This window comes from Lutra lutra, chromosome 3 (genome assembly GCF_902655055.1).
Source record: "Lutra lutra chromosome 3, mLutLut1.2, whole genome shotgun sequence".
Lineage (NCBI taxonomy): Eukaryota > Metazoa > Chordata > Mammalia > Carnivora > Mustelidae > Lutra > Lutra lutra.
The window spans coordinates 186,462,465-186,481,677 of NC_062280.1; the positions used below are offsets into that span (position 1 = coordinate 186,462,465).

Consider the following 19,213-nt stretch of genomic DNA (forward strand, 5'->3'; position numbering starts at 1 on the left):
GTCCTTGGTTTGAGTGAGGCTTGAAATGTATGTAATCAAAATGATCTTCAAGGAGACCCTGTTAGCATCCTTTTCTCTTCACTTTTGAGCTACTCTGTGTACTCGGTGAGACGGGCCGTATTCTAGGGAGTTTGCATTCCATTAGTTTTGGGGAGGTCATCACAGGTGCTTCTGTCATCTGTATTTAAATCCTCAGTTCTAATTGTGAAATTAGAGAAGTTGCAGAAGAATATAAAAAGCTTAGCTGTTCAAAGGAGGTTAAGTCTTGTAGGCCGCTAAAGATAATTTGAAGATGCTTTTGTAACTTGAATGCTAAACTGACTTGTTTTTTAGGGAAACTGGACAGCTTCATTCTTGAAGAAAAAGATGCTTTAGCACTGATTTAATAGAATGGATCTGTCTTTGTAGTCTGTTTTTCCCTTTAAAATATCTTTTAAATAGGAGTTTATTCTTTGTCTTTGTTGATATGTTTGGATTGTATACTGGGGAATCTTTCTGAATTATGTTTTAGAGTAAAAATGGTTGTTTGAGTCCAAAGTATGGCAATCAAGCAACCTCACGGAGAGGTTGAGAATGGGATTGCTAGGTCTCTCAGTTTGGGGGTGGGGTGCCGTGCCAAGGGGGCCTCTATAATTCAAACTGAAGTATATTACTTGCATTGTTTAGATTTGAGTTGGAGGCTTAACAAATGATGTGGATAAGTGGTACTCTTATTAACTAGGCTAAATCGCATTTTGAAATATGAGGCTTTCTATATTCTGTTTACTGGTTTTATCTTTTTTTAAATAAGCAATTTAAGTGATAAGAATGTAATGGATAAAGAAAAACAAGGTTTAGGGTAGTGAATAATGGAACATGGAGATTTATGAATTTGGGGATTATGACAATTATCTGGAAAGGTATTAGGGGATTCCACTCACAAGAAAGTAAGTAAAGTAAGATTGTTGTTTGCGGATGCCTCTGAGGTTATGAAAAATGAAGGTGGCTCTTAGGATCTATATGCGTAATTCTTTTCATAGCTTTTGAGAGGAGCAAACGGACATTGATTCAGGCCTTACTAAACGGTAAAGTTCCTTTGAATATAGGGATGATTCAAGTGTCCTTATGAGGTAAGCAGTTGTATTGGCTAGAACGTAAGCAGCGTGAGGACCTGTGTCTGTTTTATTAGCTGATCCGTCTCTGCTACTTGTGCCTAGCCCGTAGCTGGCCACCATACTGGCTGGACGAATGAGCGTAGTTTATCGATAAGGTCATAGTGAAAAGAGGATGGGATTTAGAATTAGTCCTGAATTTGAGTCTGACTATACCACTTACTTTATTTTTTATTTTTACTTGTAGGAAAATTCATATAACATAGAATTGGCCATCTTAGCCATTTTTTAAAGTTTTTATTTCAGTCACTGGGTGCTCGTCATAACAAGCACACTCCTTAATCTCCATCGCCCATTTCACCCATCCCCTCCCACCCCCACTCTGGGAACCATCAGTTTGTTCTCTAGAGTTAAGAGCCTGAGGGGCATCTGGCTGGCTTATTCGGTAAAGCATGTGACTCTTAATCTTGGGGTTGTGAATTTGAGCCCCACTCTGGATGTAGAGATTACTTTTAAAAAAAGGTGTCGGTTCCTTGATTTGTGTCTTTTTCCTTTTGCTTGTTTTGTGTTTCTTAAATTTCACAGTGAATGAAATCATATGGTATTGGTCTTTCACTGACTGACTTATTTCACTTAGCATTATACTCTCCAGCTCTATCCATGTCATTGCAGTGGCAAGATTTCAGTCTTTATTCTGTTGTAGATAAATACCACATCTTTAAAAAATATATATATTTATTTATTTGACAGAGAGAGATCACAAGTAGGCAGAGAGGCAGGCAGAGAGAAAGAGGGAAGCAGGCTTCCCGCTGAGCAGGGAACCTGATGCAGGGCTCGATCCCAGGACCCTGAGAGCATGACTTGGGCTGAAGGCAGATGCTCAACCGTTTGAGCCACCGAGGCGCCCCTAAATAACCACATCTTTATCTTTTCATCTATCCAGGGACACTTGGGGGGCTTCCATATCTTGGCTGTTGTGAATAATGCTGCTATACACATAGTAGTGCTTGTATCCCCTTGAATTAGTATTTTTGTATTCTTTGGGTAAATACCCAGTAATGCAATTCCTAGGTTGTAGGGTAGTTCTAGTTTTAACTTGTTGAGGAACCTCTGTAGTGTTTTACAGAGTGGCCGCACCAGCTTGCATTCCCATCAACAGTGGTAAGAGGGTTCCTTTTTCTGCACATCCTCGCCAACACCTGTTGCTTCTTGTGTTGATTTTAGCCATTCTGACAACTTTGAGCCAATAACTCATTATAGTTTTGATATGCATTTCCCTAATGAGAGTGATGATGAGCATCTTACCAGGTGTCTGTTGACCATCTGGATGTCTTCTTTGAAGCAATGTCAGTTCATGTCTTCTGCCTATTTTAAAATTGGATTATTTGTTTTTTTGGGGTGTTGAGTTTTATAAGTTCTTTATATATTTTGGATACTATTCCTTTACTGGATATGTCTCCTGCAGGGATCTTCTCCCATTTAGTAGGTTACCTTTTAGTTTTGTTCATCCTTTCCTTCGTTGTGCAGAAGCTTTTTATTTTGACGTAGCGCCTGGAATTGTGATGCCTCCAGCTTTGCTTTTCAAGATTGCTGTGGCTGTTTGTGGTCTAACATGGTTCCATACAAATGTTAGGATAGTTTTTTTTCCAGCCTGTGAAAGATGCTGTTGGTGTTTTGAGAGGGAGTGCATTAAATGTATATATTGTTTGGGTAGTGTAGACATTTTAACAATATTTATTCTTCCAATCTGTGAGCGTAGAATGTCTTTCCATTTGTGTCATTTTCAGTTTCTTTCATCAGTCTTTTATAGTTTTCAGAGTACAGGACTTTCACCTCTTTGGCTAGGTTTATCCCTGGGTATCTTATTTTTGGGTGCAACTGTAAATGGGATTGTTTTTCATTTCTCTTTCTGCTGCTTCATTATTGGTGGAATGCAACAGATTTCTGTGGATTGATTTTGTATCCTGTGACTTTAATTAATTTCTTGATCTGTTCTAGCTGTTTCTCAATGGAGTCTTTGGGTTTTCTGTGTATAGTATCATGTCATCTGTAAATAGTGAAAGTTTTATTTCTTCTTTACTGATTTGGATGCCTTCTATTTCTTTCTGTTGTCTGATTGCTGTGGCTAGGATTTCCCGTGCTCTGTTGAATAGAAGTGGTGAGAACGGACATCCTTATCTTGTTCCTGACCTTAGAGGAAAGGCTCTCAGTTTTTCCTCATTGAGGACCATGTTTGCTGTGGGGATTTTATATATGGCCCTTATTATGTTGAGGTGTGTTCCCTCTAAACCTACTTTGCTGAGGGTTTTTTGTTTTTATTCATGAATGGATGTTGTACTTTGTGCAATGCTTTTTCTGCATCTACTGGAATGATTATATGGTTTTTATCCTTCCTCTTACTGATGTGATGTATCATGCTGTGGTTGGTTTGCAAATACTGAACCACACTTGCACCCAGGAATAAATCCCACTTGATGGTGTTGAATGATCTTTTTAATATATTGTTGTATTTGGTTTGCTAGTATTTTTTTTTTTCTTCAGCTAAGACAGCAGAAGAGATTATTTATTGTATGTATTCCATTCAGCCACAAATGAAAAGAGAATTAGTCCCGAAAGTCACAAGTCCAAGGCAAAAGACCAAAAGGCACTGTTTTGATATGAATAATGTGGGTCTCTCAAAGGTGGTCGTGGCGATCAGATGGCGATGGGTGGTCTTTCCATAGGTGTGTTTCTCATTTTGTTTATTGGGCCCTTTATTTCTGCTGTGTTATTCCTTATCTTTGTGTTAATCATCTTACTGATGTCCTCTACTCTTTCTGAAGTCCACAGAGCGTCTCTATGACCGATCAGTCATTGCTGTAAATTCTCTATCAGGCATGTTACTTAGATCTTTCTCACTTAGATCTGTGGCTGTGGCCTTGTCCTCTTCTTTCATTTGGGATAAATTCTTCCGTCTTCTCATTTGTCGAGGTCTCTGTGCCTGTTTCTGTGTGTTAGGAAGTCAGCTCTGTCTCCTGTTCTCGAGGGGGACGGCCTTCTGAAGGAGGCGCTATAGTCCCCTGCCACGTAGTATCCCCTGTGCCCCAGGGGCTGCCGCTCCGGGGAGTGTGTCCAGGGTGTGCCCTCCCGTGTCCTGGCCACTTTATCCTTCACGCCATTGTCTGCAGAGGCTCTGTTTGCCAGTTGTGGGCAGTGTTTGGTCCCTGGCCTGACGGTGCTGAGTTTTAACCAGATGTGCTCTGGTCGGCTTGTGAGATGTGACCTGTTGCTGCTGGAACCAGGGCCTCACACGACTCCCAGATGGGGAGCCGCGGTGCCGGCAGGAGGGTGCGGGTCTCGGGGAGGCCGGCCGCCTGCTGGGACTGAGGCAGGCGCGCCCGTGATGGGCGCTTCTTCTGCAGCACAGTGTTGGTGGTGCCTGGTGTAAGCAAATTAGGTGGCGAGTGTTGGCACTGCCCTAGTTCCTGCCGGTGGCTCTGTACTTACCCTGAGCCAGGGGGCAGGGAAATGGCCTTGGCCACCAGTTCCTTTGTCCCCAGAGGGGTCTCTCTGTGAATGCTGCCTCTCCGGGACCCACTCTGAAACGGGCGAGTGACCCGCCTGCCGTGTGCCGGGGTGTTCTTCAGGCGGCTGTTGCCACGCCGTGTGTCCGCGGGCTGTCTGCTCTGCCTTCTCTCAGAGCGAGGCCGTGTCCTCGGAGCTCTCCCAGAGCCAGGCGCACTGACCCCTGAAATCCCAGGCTTGAAGCCCCACTGGTTGTAAGAACTCAGAAAATTTGGGCCCTCTCGCTTTCCTAGCCAGTTGTCATGTAAAGCTGCCATTTTTTTCTCTAGTCCTTTTAAACTCTTTATTTCCATTTCATTATGTCCTTCCTTATTTTTTTTCCATTTGCTTCTGCTTCCTGGGCTGCTGCTCATTTCATCTGTACTTCTGTGATAGTTTCGATCTTTTTGAGTATTGACTACTCAATTTTTATCTTCTCTTTGTCTTTTTGCTAAGGTGGGTTTTTTTTTTTTTAAGATTTTATTTATTCATTTGAGAGAGCAGAAGCAGGGGGGGAAGCAGAGGAGAGGGAGAAGCAGGCTTCCCACCAAGCAGGGAGCCTGATGTGGGGCTCGATCCCAGGGCCCTGAGATCATGACCTGAGCCGAAGGCAGACGCCCAACCATCTGAGCTACTCAGGTGCCCCTCTTTGTTGAGTTCTTATTCTGCTTTGTGAGTACCCTTAAAAGAGGTGATTGGATTTTTAAAAAAATTCATGCCATAATGTCTGCTCAGAATTTTCATGTCCTTGGCTGTTGTTCTGATGTATGTTCATCAGGCAAGTTTAGGTGCTCTCTTCCTGTTTCAGTTTAAAAATTGTCTTTGGATTGATGCTGTACTGTTTAAAACAAGATGGTCATAAAAGGACTTGGCTTACCTGCCCTCTTTGTTGGAAAGTGCCTTGGCTGTGTGTGTGTGCGTGCGCGCGCGCACGCGTGTGCTACGGAGCACCAGGGGCGGGCAGCCTTCTGTATGTAACAGTTGCCCTAGTCTCCGCTTCAGGTCGCACAGACATCCTGCCTCCTGCTAGAAGGGCCTCTCTACGGCCCCACCCTCTCTGCTGCTCTGAGCCACACCGCGTCCATCTGCTACCGGCCCGGCTGCTCCTTTGCTACCAAAGGGGTAGATCTTTTTGCACGGAAGGTGAGCCCTTCACCTTCAGAGCGCCCAGCGTTGCAGGGGGTTGGTTGCAGGGGACTCCTGACATCTGCTGCCCAAGACGATTTGCTCTTCTCTTTGTTCCCATCTTTTCCCCAGTAAGGCCTCTGCTTTAACTCACCGCCCGGCTCTGGATTTCATGGTTCTTACAATATGCAAAGGATAGAAGCTGTCACTGTAGGGTGAACCCATACACCCAGAAAGTGTATTTTCTGGCACTTTCTGTGATTTCTTTTTGCCATTGAGCTTTCTCACGGTTTGCTTCCCCCTCATCTTGGATTCAGCTGACACGAGCTCATTTTAGCAGACCTGGTGCAGACTGTTTTGCAGGGTACTCAGGAGGAGATTGGTATTCTGTGGGCATATTATACTGGGGTCTGATGTGCTCTTTAAAAGGCCCTGAGTCCCTGTCCTGAGAGCAGACTTCGCGGGGAAGGAGGATGGGAGCAGGGAGCAGCTGTTCCGAAGCTGTGACAGCTGCTCAGGTGTACTGATGTCGGACTGCGGCGCTGCGGGCGCCGAGGCCATGGTGCGCGGCCGTGCGATTCCAGGTATGTTTTGAAGGGAAGCTGATCTGGGATATGCTAATGGACTGTGGAGTGGAAGGGGGCAGTCATTTGCAGCCGTGCACATCTGTCTTTGAAATGCCGCTTCTGCCCTGGGGAGCTGCGGGCAGGCTTGAAGTGGGGAGGACTGGTTCACGGGAAGACTTGCCTGTGGGCCTCGCTGTTCCACTAGTTGCCGGAGTGAGCGGTGCTTTACTCGCCGGACTCTCCTGCTCGGGTCCTTCCGTGTGTTTACATTCTGGGTGGAACCGCTTTTCCTTAGTGAGTTCCAGGTCTGCCGTAGAGATCTCCAGTGCCTGGGGGCTGGGCTCTGCATCTCTTCGCGGACCCCGCGGCCTCTGCTTGGGCACAGTTGCCACTCAGCTTCGAGGCTGGTTCTCGGCCCCGAGGGGTGTGGCTGCTGTGCCGCTCACCCCCGAGAGGGACTTTGCCATCTCACAGACCCTCGGTGGTTGGCCAAAAAGAATGGCTCCCCAGTCTGCTAGGGCTTCTACTTGGATGGTGGTTTTCTCTGCTTAGGTTTATTAATTATTAATATCCCATTTGCTTCCTCTCTTTCAGAAATTTAGGAAAATTTCTGGTCTGTTTTTAGTGCTGCCACGGTTCCATCATCATCTTGTCCTTTCGGTGGGGGAGTGGGATGGAAGGGAGGCGCACTCCTGTGCTTCCTTGTTTGCACTGTTCCTTAGGAAGAACTGAGCGGGGGAATATGGAAGAAAAAGGATTTGGGAAGTTTTTTTTTAGGTTCAGAGGATAGAAAATGAATTGGCTAATATGTAATAGATTTTTTTTTTCAGGGTCTTAATATTTCTAACTTATTCTACTTTGTGTGGTTGCTTAATTACAGTATAGGAGAAACATAATTGGATGTTACTTACTTTTTCTTTAAAGATGACTCCTTGGAGGGTAGAATCTGAGAAAATATAATTAAAAATGATCTATCTCATTTATGTCTATGGAAAGTTTTAACATCACCCATACTAAGTTTCTAATTAAATTACCTACCTGTAATGATGTGAATGTAGGAAACAACCTTATATTTTTTTCTGGATTGGGAAAAATGTGTCCACTTTAAGTTTTAATAAAAGAATAGGATATAGAAGCCTGCTTTGGAGGAGATACTCTGAACATTTAAGAATGAAAATATGTTTTAAATGTAGAGTGCATAAATAGCAAAATTGCATATATTGAAACATTTTCCTCTTGTATCGAATTCCTTCAAAGTACATTTCCTTACTAGCTTGCGATACTGAGTGCTATGGGTAGTAGTTGTTAATTTAAACCTCACTGCTATGACAGTTTTGTGTACTAAATTGGAAGGGTATTTTAAGCTGTCACTGTGAGTTGGAGGGCTGTAGTAATGTTTCATATTATTAATGCATTGAGGCAGGACTTAGAATAAAAGCTTGAAATGTGTGTCACTCCCCCTCCCCACCCCCCAGCCATGGACCAGAGGTAGTATTGGTTCACTTTTCTCTGTAGTTCAGGCAAATTTCAGTCATTCTCCCTTAATCTGCGGGGGATCCCTTTCAAGACCCCCAGTGGATGCCTAAAACTGCAGATCACATCCAACCTGAAATATACTGTTTTTTTCTTACCCATATATACCCATGATAAAGTTTAACTTATAAATTAGGCATAGTAAGAGATTAATAGTACTAGAATAATTATACTATAATAAAAGTTATGTGAAGGTCGTCTCTCTCAAAATATCTTATCGTCCTGTACTCATCCTTGTTCTTGTGATGATGGGAAACGGCTGATGTCTGTGTGATGAGATAAAGTGAGGGGAAGGACTAGGCATTGTGACGTGGTATTAGGCCGCTATTGACCTTCTCGCAGTTTGTCAGGAGGACCATGTGCCTCCCTGAATCCCTTCCAGGATGAGCCGTACGAATCCTCAGACATGTTATCCAGAGAGATATTTTCCCTATGGTGAAATGCACTCACATAAAAACAGAATTCGGACCTAACAGTCCCTTATTTGAGATGTCTGCTCCTCAAGACCACTCCCAGATTTGGGGACTTAGTAGGACTCAGCACACAGTCGGACTCAGGCTGAGATTTATTCTACTGAAAGGACACAGAGTAACATCAGGAAAGGGAAAAGACACATGGCACCCACTCTAGAGAAAAGCAGTAGAGGATTCCAAGAGTCTTTCTCTTTGAAATGATAGGACAAGCTGTAATTCCTCCAGACGTGCAAGGTGCTGTCTGCCAGGGAAGCTCGCTGGAGCGCCAGTGCCCGGGACATTCATGAGGGGTCAGTCAGCTGGGTGACTCCTGCCGTGCCAGCACCCAGATTCCCAGAAGGAAAGACGATGTTTCACATAAATGACATTATCTGTACCAACATTGAGGCCTTTCTTGAGGCCTTTTTTCATGGAGCCATTCTTACCAGGAAATGGTGGGAACGCTCCTGAGGGCCATCTTCTGAGATGCCAGCCAGGACCAACCTTGCCAGCAGGCCTTTCGAAGGGTAACAGTCTCAGGCTTGCTATGTTGACTCTTTTCTACATGACTTAGATCTCCTGATGCCTTGTGTTCTAGATATTCAGGTATTCTAAAATAAGGCAAAAGCTGTGATGTGGATTGTTACCAGACATCCCACACCAGGACAGTGTCATCTGCTTTGTTCAGTAGCTTAAAAACAGCAGGTTTGTAATAGTTCCTGTTGAAATCCCTAGGACTTAGACATTCTGATTGCTGGTGGTTCTCCTTGCTCCCTTTCTAAGCCTCTGATTCTTCTGAATTGTGGACCTGTAGCTGATAGTGCAGATTTCCTTTCCATGGTCTTATTTTCCTATGTAATGATCAGTTCAGTCACAGTGATGGAAAGGCTGCCTTGTGTCAAGTATGGATATGAAGGTGTGCTGGAGGGAAGGTGGGCGAGTAAACAACAGTGAGTTTTATTGAATGGGAAGAAAAAGCTACCTAAATTCAGCCTTAATTCTGCCTTTTATTTTTAAAGATTTTATTTATTTATTTGACAGAGAGATCACAAGCAGGCAGAGAGGCAGACAGAGAGACAGGAGGAACCAGGCTCCCTGCTGAGCAGAGAGCCCGATGCGGGACTCGATCCCAGGACTCCGAGATCATGACCTGAGCCGAAGGCAGTGGCTTAACCCACTGAGCCACCCAGGCGCCCTAATTCTGCCTTTTATAAGTTGCCTAACAAAATCGTCACCATCTCTTAGGCTCTTAGCAGTAATGGCGAGAGTGAGGAGGCTGGGACGGTGACTTGAGTATCAGCCTGACAGGATAAGTAGAGGTTGTAAGTTATGGTTCCTTTAACAGCGTTATCTTAAACCTCGTGACAGCTATTCAGGATTACGAAACTGCACAGGAACACAATGAAAATGACCAGCAGATTCGGGAAGGTCTAGAGAAGGCACAGAGGCTATTGAAGCAGTCACAGAAACGAGATTATTATAAAATCTTGGGAGTAAAAAGGTGAGTTATTTAAAATTTACATTGTTGTTTTCTTTTTTCCTCCTCTGATTGAATTCCTTACTTTATGTAATTTCGGTCCGGGATTAAACCTAACCATCTTTCACATCGTAAACATCAGATAGCTGTTTTGTTACAGGTAGATTTCTTTAAAGAGACCAGGACTGCAAGGATGGGGGAATTAGTCGTTGGTGACAGAGGGATGACACTGTAGTATGAGTAGGCCCTAGCCTAGATTTTTTGGGAAGGGTGAAAAGGCGTGAGCTTTCTTTTGGTGGGACAGGAGAGGGAAAAGCAAACTTCTTCAGGCCTAAGAATAGAGTGGCACTTCGAGAATTAACTTACAGGCACGGAGAGACAAAAGCAAGGTAAATGATACAAGATCCACCTTCTCTGAGCAAGGGAACCACCAGTCTTTCAGTCAAAGGTCCGACCAGAACGAAGGAAACCAGAAGCAAAACAGGAGTGTGGTTCAGAGTCACAGTTAGCTCTTAATGCCACGAATTGTTACCAGGTAGGTTGGACATTCAGAAAGTTTAAAAATGGGTCTGTGTGATTTTTTTTAAGAGAGAAAACTGCAAAGATCAAAAGTAATTTCTTCCCATTGAGATTCTGAAGCAGCTTGAATGATCCCCCAGAAGCGCACGTTAGGCGCTCGGCCGTGGCCACACCGGCGCGGACGGGAAGAGCAGGCCGCGGGGCTGCGCGCGGGTCGTGACTGAGTCTCGGGGGCGGTGAGGTGGCACTTCTTGACTAATGAGCGTTAATCTTAATACTGCTCAGAAACGCCAAAAAGCAAGAAATCATTAAAGCATACCGAAAATTAGCTCTGCAGTGGCACCCAGATAACTTCCAGAATGAGGAAGAGAAGAAAAAAGCGGAGAAGAAGTTCATCGACATAGCGGCTGCTAAGGAAGTTCTCTCGGATCCAGGTACGGTCTCCGCAGGCCGCCCATTCCCGGGCCGTGACTTACTAGCTCTGCTCTTGGCTGGGGCGGAGGCGGGCGCTGGGCCGGCGCTCCCCCGCCCGCATCTCCGGGAGTCCAGCCCCAGGCCCGCCCCCGCCGCACTCCGGGCCCTCGTGGGCCCCGCGCGGTGGGCGAGCGGCAGACACGGACGCAGGAGGCCCGGTTTGACGCCCCCCTTCCTGCACAAGCGGCCAGAGACGAGTCTCCGCGCTCCCACCCGCGGCAGGAAAGCACCACAGTGAGGGGGAGGTTCTAGGTTCCCTCCACCTCCCCAGACCGATGACGAATTCTTCCTCGGGAACCTGGAGGAGCTTGAGTAGGGAGCCGGGATGCCAGGCTGGAACGTACCCCCAGCCCGGGTGGGGGCTGCCTGTCCTCTGTGTTCCCCGGGAATCTTGCCCCAAGCCCGCTGTTGGTTAGCTTTCCTGGTTGCTGGAAATGCTGTTATCGTGTGCTGAGAGGGCCTGGAAAATGAGAGAGAAGGCGAAGAAATTAGGTAATACTGAACAATGTTTAGACATTTCCAGGGGGAATTTAAGGCAAACTAATAACTACTCCTTTTTTATGTCTTTCGGTGTCAGCAGGAGCTAGGACTTGAGCTAGACAATTTCATCAGAAATAGAAGGAAATCACATACCCATCTGGCAAATCTTTTTTGAACATCTGCTTAAGCTCTGGAATCGAAGCTCTGTGGTCCTCTGCTCTCCCTCTAACCCCACAAGAGAGGCAGACACGCACTTACGGAGCCCGGCGGGATGGTCCGTTCTCGAGCTCAGCAGAGGCTTGTCCCTGCCATCCTCCGTCTGTCCCCTGAGCTCGCACTGAGCACGGGAGACGGACGGTCACAGAAGCTTCAAGAACTGCCCTTGCAGTCGCTACGAGTTCTTTTGTGTTGTCACTTTTTCTGAGCCCGTTTCTGCTTTAAGGAGGAAATCGTTCTCTTGGTCCCTGAGGATGTTAGTCTCCCTCCTGCCCCCGCCGCAGTGTTCCTCTGTCCCATTTGTCAGCCTTAGTCTCGGTCTCATCAGGGACCTTCCTCGGGACTGCCGCGCAGGCGGCCTCCTGAGCTGTGGCCGGGAACCGTACCCCTGCTCGGATGCAAGACCGAGGCCCAGGAAGCCAGTCAGACGCTTGGAGGGCCGGCGAGGTTGGGACTGCGCTGCTGGGGCCAGGATGGGGACGGGGCTCTTTGATCCTAAGCCTGGGACTTCTGGAGCGCTCCTCCTCCGCAGTTCTTTTTTTCCCAGAGCAGGTTTTCCTTGGGTGGATGCTTGTGAGGCGAGAAGATTCAGGGGGCCCGAGTCTCAGTGACTTGGCGCTGCCAGCCCTGAACGTGGCCCCTTCTCCGGGATGGGCCTCCTCTAGGCTTTCTCCCGAGACCACGGCTGGGAGCTGGCTGCGGCGGGGAGAGCCCAGATGTGTGTGTCAGGCCCGGCCCCTCGTGGTGGGAGGAGAGGCGGGAGTCCTCCCCCAGGCCAGTGCTTAACCAACACCCGCGTTCTGATGCGCGCATTTCTTTCCTAGAAATGAGGAAGAAGTTCGACGACGGAGAAGACCCGCTGGACGCGGAGAGCCAGCAAGGAGGCGGCGGCAACCCTTTCCACAGGAGCTGGAACTCATGGCAGGGCTTCAATCCCTTCAGCTCAGGCGGACCTTTTAGATTCAAATTCCACTTCAATTAAACCAGCTGTTTTTCTGCTCATCTTCCTTAATTTTTTTAAAGATTAAACACAAAGAAACCTTGTTCCAGGATCCTAATGAAAAAAAAAAAAAAATTCAAATCTTTTAATTTGTCCATGACCAAAGAGTTATTTTAATAGGAAAGATCGTTTTATCCATTTTAGACCGGAGGCTGGTGGGTGCTTGGAGGCAGGGAGGCGGAGGCCGGTTCTGTGTCAGGCAGAGCAGACCCTGTGAACCGCGGAGGGTCCGGAAGGGTCTGCGGTGGGCGCGCCTGTGGCGGGGCCACGGCAGAGGACAGCAGTGCCGACGTGGGTGCGGAGCCCCAAGCTCGTGTTTTAGGATTCGCAAAGAGAATGCCAACATTTTGAGTCGTACGTTCTTAGGGACGCCTTCGCCTTAGCTTCTGGTCGTGCAGTCGCTCGCAAATACCTGTTAAGTGACAGAGCCTCGCGGCCACACGCATTTCTATCTCCGCCGGCCTGAGCGCGGTGGCCGCAGGAGGAGGGACGGAGTCTTTGAGAAAACCTGCTGCCAGGTGGTAGTGGCGCTGCGGGTGTAGACTCTGGATGGACGTGCAGCGCGTCTTCTGTGTCGGGCACCTGCGAGAGAACACGAAGACCGCGGATGCAGACATGACGTAGGTCCAGATCAGAGAGCAGTGGTGTCACCTGAAACAGGCTTGCAGTGCAGAGTGAAATGCTCCAACCGCTGTCGTGAGTTACGCAGAATTGCCTGCAACAGGACTGCCTGAGAAATGGAAAGTTGCTCAGTTGACAGAGAAAACGGACGCTCCCCACTTTTAATAAGGCGGCGGGGCGGCTTCTCGGCCGTCCTGGCCGACCCTCTCGGACGGCAGTCCCCCCCCCCCCCCCCCGCCCCCCGGGACTGTCTGAGGCCCGTGTTAGACAGGAGACCTGCCCCCGACCTGCCCCCGATGCCTCTGGTTGTTGTCCCTAGAAAAAAATACGCGTTTACAAATGCAGTCCGCTCCGGCTGCCTTTCCACCATCGAGAAGGCATCTCTTCTGGAGATCCCTTCTTACCTTTTAAGAGACGGACTTATTCAGTCTTTGGATACTGGATAATTTTTTTCCCTAAAAACTGAGTGTTAACTTTAATTAAGAACATTAAATATTTACAGAACTACTGATGCTGCATTTAAACTCTAAGAGAATTACTTTAGTCAAGAATTACTACTTTCATTCTGGAAAGGTTTTTTTGTTTTGGCCTCAGAGCATTCTGATGAGTATGGGTCTAATATTGTTTTTCTGAAATCGAGCATTTTAATTTCCGTGGCGGGAGGGGTCCTGGCCACAGCAGCCAAGCACAGAGCCTTTCCTTCCACAGCCCTTCTGAAATATACGTGGAGAAATTTCTCTAAACGCAGGGGAAAAAGTCACATAGTTGAACTGAGCAAAACGCCTGTGTGCTTTCTGCATCCCATTTAGAAGTCTGTTTCGTACCAATAAACTTAATGCATTTTGAAAATTAGTGAATAGTTTGCAGCTTCCTTTTAAGGTCTCAAAATTCAAGCCAGTGCTGAAAGGATCTCTGAGGGAAATTCCGTTTTGTTTCTTTTATCCTAGCAATCTCATGACTCCATTACATCAGCAATGTTGTTTGCCAGCCTGGTTCTTTGGCACATGATGTCACTGTGACCGTTTTGCAGTCTAGCAGTGGCCTCTGCCTACTTTTAAAGTAAGAATTTTCACACAGAATCCGAACAGTAATAGGAAATCACTTGCCTTCCCATTCAGAGAAGACGACGAGAAGTCACCGCAAGGAGCCGGAGGGAGTCAGGGCGGTGGTGGGCTGGCCGGTGGGAGCTGCGTCCTGGGTGCCGGTTACTGTCAGGCGCTGCCCAGACGCCTGCTGGCGTGACTCTGTCCGCACCGGTAATAAACCTGTAATTCCCATCCCTGAAATTTTACCGCGGACTCCGATTAGTCACCGTAACTGAAATGTGCGGTTACTCGCTGGTCTTCAGTGCGGAGAGGAGCTATGTGCCGAGTGCCAGCGCCACAGAGAGACTTGAGGACAGTTGCCGGCCTGGAAGTCTGGCCTTGCCCTGCCCCGGCCCCGAGGGAGGCTCCGGGTGCGGAGGGCCAGGCCTTTGTGCCGCCGGCCTGCTGGGACAGGTCGTCCAGCGGAGGACCGCACGGGACTGACAGGCATTTGACTTGCTTTTGGGTTCCTTCCACTTGCCAGTCTCCTAGCTCTTGTTTCTGGGGCCTGCAGCGGCCCCGTAAATGGCTCTTTCTGGAAAATTGAAATCACAGGGGTACCTAGCCTTGGCTGTAGGAGATTCCTTTCTTAAACTCCTTCCTTGCTTTTTGGAAAGCTTCTGAAATGGAGTATCACTTGTCTGGACATTGTGGATATTTTCCACAGCAGCACGTATTAAACACATCAGCCTAAAAACACGAGAACGTTCTAAAAGGAGAATAAATTTATTGCCCATTTTTGAAACTCTGCTTTCTTGGCATGGATAAATGAAAACTTGAAAACGAAAACAACTGTAATAGTTTACTACTGTGAACTGGAGAGACGTAATGCTTAAAACATCTTTCTCTTCGGTCAGTATTAAAAATGTATCTTTAATCAGTATGAAAACAACTTTTTTGGACTCTGATAATGGAATGTAAAAACTACCCATATATATATTTTTTTTTAAAGGGGAAAATAACCAAGTAGGAAAAAAGTTAACAGAATTAACAATTTGAAATTGGCAGCATTTCCTATTCATGATGGAAAATGGGAGATTTCACTTCAAAGGCATGAGAACGGTCAGAAGTTACGACATTTGCCATGAAAAAAATGCGTAAGATGCTTAAGTTAAAAACGCTTCCTCAGTCAGGCTGGGTTGGAGCTGCCTCCCTTTAAGCACAGGCCACTGGCGAGGGCCTCGCGAAAGCTGAGTGCCAACCGTGCTGTGACCTAGCGAACTCCATGCAACTTAATTGAATGTAGTGACTTTCCCGTACTTATAAAGGAAGGAGGAAGGCAAATGCTAATAAGTCGGCAAATAATACCCTTATTCTAAATCAGATCATTCCTTTTGTTAGTAGCAGAGTCTGTTCTGCAATTGCAAATGATATTAATAGGTGGATTTCTTGTTTAAATGGATGATCTCATTTGCTGAATGATTTAAGAGTACAGTTAGCCACTGCGTGGCTTTACGTATAGTGACAGGTTTTGCACTGGTCTGCGGTGGCCTCTTGCCTGCAGTGGAAAGCAGAGTGTGGAGGAAGAAAACGTGGAGATGTTTGAGAAGTTAAACTACTACTCCTACTGTAAGGCTATTGCTGGTTCTGAATGAGACAAGACTAATTTAATCCATCTCAATTTAGTGTTTTAATAGAGAAACAAAATTAATTGAAATGGGTCTGATATGTCTGCAAATATGGGTACTATTTTTATGCCTGTGTATTTTCACATTTAATAAAAATATTTATGGTCAAATCAGTATTTTCTTGCTTTCGATTCATGAGAAGTCTACCTTCCAGCTTTGCTTTGCATGTGGTCCGGAGCTGGGGTGACAGGAGGGCGGCTCCTGTGCGTGGAGCTGAAGGAAGGTCTGAGCACAAAAAGAAATGGTTAAAACCTCTTGACCCCAATGTCCTAGGATAGTTAGGACTTTAAGTGGACAGTTCTTTGGTTTCAATACTATTAAAATCTAAATATTTAAATATTTAAAGCCAATATTTAAATTGGCTTTGTTTGAAGCCTTTGGGTTTTATACCATAATTTGTACATTTCTGTAAAAGTCTTAAAAGAGGTGTGCTTGGGGGTGAGGGGAATACTGTTTATCTCAATCAGAGTTCTTTATTTCTTTTTAAGTAATCTCTACACCTAACATGGGGCTTGAACTCACAACCCTGAGATTGAGTGTCACATGCTCTACCGACTGAGCCAGCCAAGTGCCTGTCCCAGATTCCTAACTACACACCCAAGCAACTTTCTTCTCAAGTGTTCCGCACACCCTAAGATTAAAGGACTAGAACAGGGACGCCTGGGTGGCTCAGTTGGTTAAGCGGCTGCCTGCAGCTCAGGTCATGATCCCAGAGTCCTGGGATCGAGTCCCACGTCGGGCTCCTTGCTCGGCAGGGAGCCTGCTTCTCCCTCTGCCTCTGCCTGCCACTCTATCTGCTTGTTCTCACTCTCTCTCTCTCTCTCTCTGACAAATAAATAAAATCTTTGAAAAAAAAAAAAAAGGACTAGAACACTTACTTAGAACGTTTTCAGAAAGTGCACTGTTTCCAAATTCCTATGAAAATCCCCCAGGCGTGAGGGCTGCCAGAAGGGAGACGAAGGGCAGCTCCATTTTCTCTTCCCAGATCCTTGGGACTGCAAGGGATTGCTCTTCTAAACAATATTTCACCATGGGAAGTTTTTCTTAGGATTTTACTAACTCTCCCTGTCACCTATGGCAGTGTTTTGTTTCCTATGGTTTAATGCCTTTTATTATCTCAAGTTCCTAAGACCTCACGAAAGTGGAAATTGTACAATTTTGGTGCAGACAAAATAGCACGTCTTCCTCCCGAATGCACTCTGCTACACTGACCTGCGGCAGGTGGGTGGGGGGGCGTGGCCTCTACGTCAGGCCGACTGCGTTTCCAGCGGGCCCACTGCACAGCCGAGAACAGGATTACGAGTCCCAGACACCCCGGCGTCCGAGTGCGCTTGCCGGACAGACGGCTGTAGGACACGATGAACAACAGGACGTCAGGAAACCGTGCAGGCGGACAGACCTCAGGGAGCACTTCTGCATTAAGTGTCAATGGGGCCAAAGCCCGCCACCGTGCTTTAGGACCGGAGCCCCAAAGCCCTTTATGGGGCCTACAAACTCCCCTGCGTGACCCTGGGCCTCCCCCCACCCCCAGCCCTCCTCCTCCTCCTGGCTGGCGTGCTGCTCCCTAAGTTTCATCCCCGATGTCCCTTCCCGACACGTGGTCCTTCGTAACATTTTCATTTGGATATTTATTGAATGCCGTTTACTCTGGTCTGGTGACTTCAAACGGACACATAGTAGGTACTTAAATAGTCACTGGACTGGTCCAGCTTACGGAGGCTTCTATTTCGGCCTTCCTCGGATGAAGCCTTTTAGAAACACATTTGCGGGCAGCCGCGGACTGAGGGAAGACAACGGAAAAGGCTCCGCCAGGGGGAGCGTTAACAACTTCCGGATGGGGAGGCGTCTGCTCCCCCAGACCAGACTGTCCAGTGCGCGCATTAACGCCGATTAACGCTCACCTCACAACTCACCTCCCTCAGCAGGGCTGGTGCCCTGTTACTCCTTCTCCGCCTTCTCCCCCAGTTTTAAACATGAGGTAGATCTTTGTCTTTCAAATGTTTTCACTTTGAACCAGTCTTTTAAAATGTGAGTAATTTTGATTCCCTCAATTCTAATTAAAAACTTTACATTTTAAAGTGAAATCAGAGCAGGTAGGAAACAAGCCTGATATAGTTGCGCGTGTCCACGAGATCAAAGCAGCTTTTAAAATTCAAGTAATTAAGAACTGGAGGGAACATTAGTTCCCAAATCTGGGATCTTTGGACAACGTTATTAACAGTACATTTTAAATTACGAGGTTCCACTCTGGAATGTCCCAGCGAACAGAAGTTTACGTTTGCTGATCTGAGCTTTATAACCCGCCGCAAGCCGGGAGCCACTGTCCCATTTCCAGGAACCCTCCAGACTCCAGGGCAGCGGCAGCCTGGCCGGCACCACGACCACTGGGCCTCACGGCTGCCTCTAAGCGGAGCCCGGGCCCTCAAGGCCTTGGGTCTTCCCGCCGCCCGCCCCTCCGTCGCTGCCACCGAAAGTAAGATTTTAACAAACCGCTGGCCCTCTCGAAGTGAGTGGACTGCCTCCATTCTGCCAAGTCAAGCGCGAGAAGCAGGCAGGCAGGGCGTGGACAGTAGCCTACGCTCCGTGATCCTGAGCCCGACTCCTCGGCACCTTTCATCCCTGGGGCTGAGACCCGCGGGGTCCTTTGGTGAATAGTCCCACTTGTTCTAGCGGAAGTTAAATGTCATTAATTTTCTTCTGCTGCCCCCTAAATGTCACTAACTTCTTTGAGATACGGCAGCAAAGAAGAAGATGGTCTCAGCCACACTTTAGTCACTGAAGGATACTGACCAGCGTCTCCCTACAAAAGCCCCTTGCGGGGCAGGGGCGGCGGGCGGGCCGCTTCCCGGGGGCCGGAGTCAGGAGCTCGCTCCACTTGCGTCAGACCACATCTCTCCCACTAACGAAAAGCCTGATTTTATTGGTCACTCCCGGCTGAGGTGGCCCACGTGTTTTCTCTCTCTCGCTCTCGCTCTCGGCTCCACTGTCCTCTGAACTGGATACCGGGAGCCAAAGGATGGCTACTTTTAAAAATCTAACCTTTTGGACATAAGCTTCTGAGTGGTACAAAGACTGGATGGTCTTCAGTCTCGTAGTTTGGGTTTACTTGATGCCTAAAGCTTACAGGTCTTTCCATGATAAGTTCAAAATCTCCTACTTCTTGAATCAACTGTTGACCATTTCCTTTAAGGACAGGGCGACCTAAGTGGATTATAACTTCTCACGGGAAGTGTTTTCTTTTTCTCTCAGGATTTGAGTTTCGTTAGCCGGTGCTAGGAGGCCTGCACCTGATCCAGACCAGCCACGAATGCCCCCGGGCTACGTCTCAGCGCTTCAGCTCAGTGCCGCTGGTGGCTTTCTCTGTGAGGGCTGCAGTGCGCATCCTGGGTCCCTGACAAGGGCG

At 47.3% G+C, this 19,213-nt stretch overlaps 1 protein-coding gene across 2 annotated transcripts in view; it reads left to right on the plus strand.

Moving 5' to 3' along the window:
• The window catches only part of DNAJC3 (DnaJ heat shock protein family (Hsp40) member C3), a 63,044-nt gene extending 47,121 nt beyond the window's left edge, over positions 1–15,923 (plus strand). Inside the window, exons 10-12 of one of the 2 annotated variants that reach the window (XM_047720257.1) lie at positions 9,679–9,811; positions 10,592–10,784; positions 10,826–12,313. In XM_047720257.1, coding sequence (XP_047576213.1) covers positions 9,679–9,811; positions 10,592–10,784; positions 10,826–11,032 — 533 coding nt within the window. In that variant the 3' untranslated portion in view covers positions 11,033–12,313. Of the gene's footprint in view, positions 1–9,678; positions 9,812–10,591; positions 10,785–10,825 lie in introns of both variants that reach the window. The other variant, XM_047720258.1, reaches the window with a different exon arrangement.
• Positions 15,924–19,213: the final 3,290 nt, after the last annotated feature.